This window comes from Morone saxatilis, unplaced genomic scaffold, assembly GCF_004916995.1.
Source record: "Morone saxatilis isolate NCDOM2014 unplaced genomic scaffold, NCSU_SB_2.0 Contig20, whole genome shotgun sequence".
Taxonomy (NCBI): domain Eukaryota; kingdom Metazoa; phylum Chordata; class Actinopteri; family Moronidae; genus Morone; species Morone saxatilis.
The window spans coordinates 25461330-25466117 of NW_023339763.1; the positions used below are offsets into that span (position 1 = coordinate 25461330).

The window sequence follows — 4788 nt, forward strand, 5'->3', positions numbered from 1 at the left end:
ACTCAACATCAAGTAGAGTCACTTCCCGTGCCTATGACAGAATGCACCAAGGTTCCCACACCCTGACCACAAACACCCATCTAACATTTCATCACAGTGTAGAACTACGGTGCGATCTCTCCCACAACGCATCACTAGGGTAGAAGGTCCACGACACGGGAATTGCACTCATCCCACCTTGCGAGCAGGGCCGCACAAAATATAAACCCATGCTAAACCAGAAAACATAGGGATATACGACTGCGAAGTCCACACGTTTTTGTAGAGCAGACGAAGACCAGAAATATACGATAACAATGATTGGCCACACGTCCCCCAAATTACTTCCAGGAATCACCCTTCTCCCCTATAGATTATTGGGAGTCCACGAAAGCGACCCAGACGCCTCTTGTACAACACCCGGGTAGGGCAACTTGTGCTGTTTGTGTGTATGTATCCTTAGATGAAGTCTGAGCAGTTGGAAGCACGACTGTTTCACCAGCCCCATCCATGCTGTTCAAACCACAATATTGATTCCGCCGTTGTCTCTCTATATGTCTTTGCACACCCGACGACCCCCACCAACGGCTACTCTGCAGTGCCACTGCGAAGCATCGCACAGACACATAAAGACGTGTAACAGGGCCCGGTCTCGCCATTGCTATTACTACCCCTATAAGTTCAGCACGGGGGTTAGACCAGAGAGTTTCCTAGACCTAAAGGGCCCTTTGCACTCCGCAATATTCTTCGATGTCCTGATTGCCACCAGACAGAGTTACAGTGCCTTGTGACTCAGATCTCGTCGTAAGTTTGAAGGCTTCTTGTCTCTATGAATGATTCTGCAACTTCACGTCATAGTTATTCATGGACATTTTTCGTCTATAATAGACATACATATCAACTTATGCTAGAATACTCGACTTCAAACATGTCAGCAGACACAGTCCATTGCCCCATCTCGCCCACTGGAGCAAAATTAATAGGCAGATACGGACGACTTCTCAGCAATCAGCATCCTAGGATCTAACAATATCTGAAACTAGCAAAAATAGAGATAGAAAAACAGCTCAAGGACGTTCTATAGAGACTGAGAACATTCACTAGCACTTAAAACCAAATCAACAACCGCCCCTTCAACCAGTCCCGCACCAAATCAGTTGCTCCACTGTCGTTCTATCTGAACCCTGTATCACTCGGACCGCATCTCAGGCCAGTCCATGCATTATGGCGTAACGTAGCCGACCGAATCACAACGGCTAATGTATGGTTGCCTGAAAGAAACCAATCAGAGCCGAGAAAAGAGAAAAAAGAGCTTTTGGTTGGTTTTTGGTTTACGTCCTAGGTGAAGTCTTCAGTCGACATCAATAAAGTCTGACGTGCATATTTAGTCTTATTTAGTCAGCAAATTATCCTACTGACTTTTATCCGTCTAGTTTATATAGTAATCTTTTCGTCTAGTTTTTTATAGATCGATAAAACTGATGAAACACTATGGAAATCAGCTATTACAGGAGAGGGCTATCTTCCAAAACTTGAGGCTGGCTCCTACAGAGCCACTTGGTAGCTTGAACATCTCTGTCGCCATCAGCAGGAAAGAATATTATCGAGTGCCCAAGCTTTAGTCTGGAAAAAAAACTCTCTGGGGTCATCGCCCGTGCTGACACTTAGGGATAAGCGGCGCCAGGCCCTGTATGTCCTCTTGTTGCTGTTGCGGGCAGTGTCCACTGCAGGGTTAGCGTATGTGGGGGTCGTGGGGGTGCAACTGAATGGCGGCACACTATCATATTGTGCCGCCCTTCTGAACAGCATAGGATGGGGCTGTGAACACGTCCCGTTGGCTTCAAAACTGCTGCAGACCCGTTCTCCTAAAAGGTTCTCCACAACATCAGCAGGTTGCCCTACGGGTGTAGGCTGGTCTCTTGGTGGCTCATAATCATCATCGGAGAAGGCTACTGGTGGGGGAGGCAGTGGCCAATCATGGTCGGCTATATTTCTGTCCGGTACTGCGGGCGGACGGTGCAGCTCCCTTGTTGGTGGCGGTGGTGCGGCCTGCAAGAGGGGTGGTGGCATCGGCAGACAGTCAGTCCTTTTATGGCGCTTTAATCCAATGTGGTATAAATATAACATAAATGACACTGCTAGAAATATGCATTGTAGCACCAGATAGAATCTCAACCAGACATATAAACAAATAAAATATACAACTATGAAATTACATCCAGCAAATAAACAACATAACTTACGTTTCTCTGGACGCACACAGGACCACAAACGACAGATCAACCGATACAAAGTAGCAAACCCAACTTCTGCTGCCTGTCATACACATGTCTCATCGTAGTCAGTCTCTACTCCTCTCCCTCACAAGCAGCGGCACTCGGCCCAATTGAGCGCGATGGCGCCCCTAGTGGCTGGATCTAGCCAAGTCACCTGCTCTGTTGTGCAGCCTTCAGAACAATGACACTTCAAAGGTTTACCAGATTCAAATTGGAACTGACTGCAGTGATCTTTTCAGCATCAAGTCAATGTTTTCCAGAGCTGCAAGCAAAATTCTCATATCTACATGTGTACAAGAATCTAATTTCTTAATTAATATATACATGCACAGCAGTCTTCATTGTATGTGCAATGAACACTTTAACTTTGTAGAAGATGAATTTTCTGTAAAATAAAATAATCTACTTTTTTACCCATTACTTATGTGCTGTGTCCAAATGAATGCAGTCAGTTAGCCTAAAACAGCAGTATACATCACCTTCGGTAAGCAAGGACTCTCCTGTCTTGTCAAGAAAATGTCCTGGAAAATGATTTGTCAAAAAGGGTGGGAACCCTGTTCTGACAATACAACCCTACAGAGAAATGACAAGTTTTTTTGTTCTTTTGATCCATTGTGTGTCTACCCAAGTCCTGCTCAAAGAGAAGTCTCAGGAGAGATGACTTGTTACAGAAAGTCAACAGTGGCGAGCCAGGCAGACGATGGTGAACAAGCTACTGCAACTTGAGAGACTGCTGGTGTCCTGTGGGTGCTGTGACCCGATGCTAACAGAGAGGATTTCACAAACACTTTTAATGGATGTCATTTAAAAGATTACGTTGTAGCCTGTGTCGCAGCTGCAGGCGACAGAGCTCGCCCTCAATACTGGACCAAATTCAAAACTTGTCCCCGTGAGTCACTTTGACACAAAACATGGAAAATAAGGCCCAGGTTGTTCTGTGCAACACCACTGGTCAGATATGCTGACAGACATTAAAGACTGAATTCAGTGACACACTCAGCTCTGTGTGTGTTTCAGGATGAAGCCATGGAGCTGGTAGTCTTTGTCTTACACTCTTTGAAGAACCCAAGGGTGAGCCACATGATGGGTGAAAGCTGTGATGAAGAGGTAGAACAGGAAATCTACAGGGTAAGCTGCTAGATATCTATCTCATGTACTACTGTCAGGATATAGTAAAAGTTTCAGCAAATATGAAAAAAAAAATTTACTTTTAGAAAAATTACCCACTGCCGTTTTAAACTGGTAATGGAAACGCAAATCAGTGTGGTTTGAGTCAGCGTGGGCAAAAGTGCTATTGGAAAAGCCCTATAATATGTGCATGTGTATGTCAGGTTTATATACAGTCACCTGAAGCACTGTTGTCTTGCACCTAGGTAGTGTCCTGGCAGTGCAGTCTTTGATGCAATATGTCCCTGGTTGTCCAAATCTATTTCCAATGGTCTTTGTCTCTGCAGGGTCTGCAGTTCCCTCTGTCCCACCTCCAGGCCCTGCGGCAGCTCCAGCAGGTAGAGCAGCTGGCTGTGGACCAGCTCCAGCTGCCCACACAGGAGGACAAACTCAGTCTGGTCCTGGCACTCTGGAGTGAGAGCCTGCTGGTTGTGTTATAGCCCACCACTACATCCAGATATCACATATCTGTTGATTTTTTGAAATACCTATAAATATTTCTCTGTGTTTTTTGGTCTCTTCCTTCCTTCCTTCCTTCCTCCCTCCTCCTCCTCCTCCATATTTTGTGGTCTGTGGGACTTGAACCGGTGACCCTCCGGTTCCCAAGCCAAGTCCCTACACACTGAGCTACTGCCGCCCCCAACGTGTGTTTAAACCTGCATTCTTTCTAATTGCCAGCAGGGGGGCCATTAAGGTCCCTTCGCTCAAAAATGTGCTCGTAAAAAATCAAGCTATAAAATTATTAATTTTATTTTTTTAAACCAGCATCAGTCCTTATCATACATATAAAATAATGAATTTTAAAACAATTTAACCCTTAAATTGCCAGATTTTTGGTCACGATGCAACTCCGTCTAAATAACACAAAAAAATATTTAATTTCAATATACTTGCAATGCAGTGCAAACTGGATTATTTATGGTTTGATTACTGCAGCCTGGTCTATGTGAAAGATTAGCAGCAACATTTATTTATATGCATTATATTTTGCTCAATGTCAAATACTCACAGTAAGGTCCCTTCGCACAGAAATGTGCTCATAAAAAAATCAAGCTATAAAAATTTTATATATTATGATTTTCTACTTTCTTTCTTTTCATTTTATTTTTTAAACCTGCATCAGTCCTAACCATAGATACCAAATATTCATTATTTTTTTGTGCTGTAACAAGAAATAATGTTATTATTTCAGTCATTTCCACTTATTTATTATACACTACTAACAAAAAGTCAGGGATATTCGGCTTTCGGATAAAATTTGACAATGCACCAAAAATGCAGTATAACCTTTAGAGGTGAACTTAATTTGACCTTCTCTAAACTTTTGAATGCACATGTCCATCTGTTCAATGTTTCAGTACTTATT

General features: G+C 43.5%; 1 protein-coding gene across 2 annotated transcripts in view; it reads left to right on the forward strand.

Moving 5' to 3' along the window:
• riox2 (ribosomal oxygenase 2) overlaps positions 1 to 3932 on the forward strand; it is an 11042-nt gene extending 7110 nt beyond the window's left edge. For both annotated transcript variants that reach the window (XM_035667081.1, XM_035667080.1), the window contains exons 9-10: positions 3273 to 3383; positions 3710 to 3932. In XM_035667081.1, the coding sequence (XP_035522974.1) occupies positions 3273 to 3383; positions 3710 to 3862 (264 nt within the window). In that variant the 3' untranslated portion in view covers positions 3863 to 3932. The remainder of the gene's footprint in view (positions 1 to 3272; positions 3384 to 3709) is intronic.
• Positions 3933 to 4788: the final 856 nt, after the last annotated feature.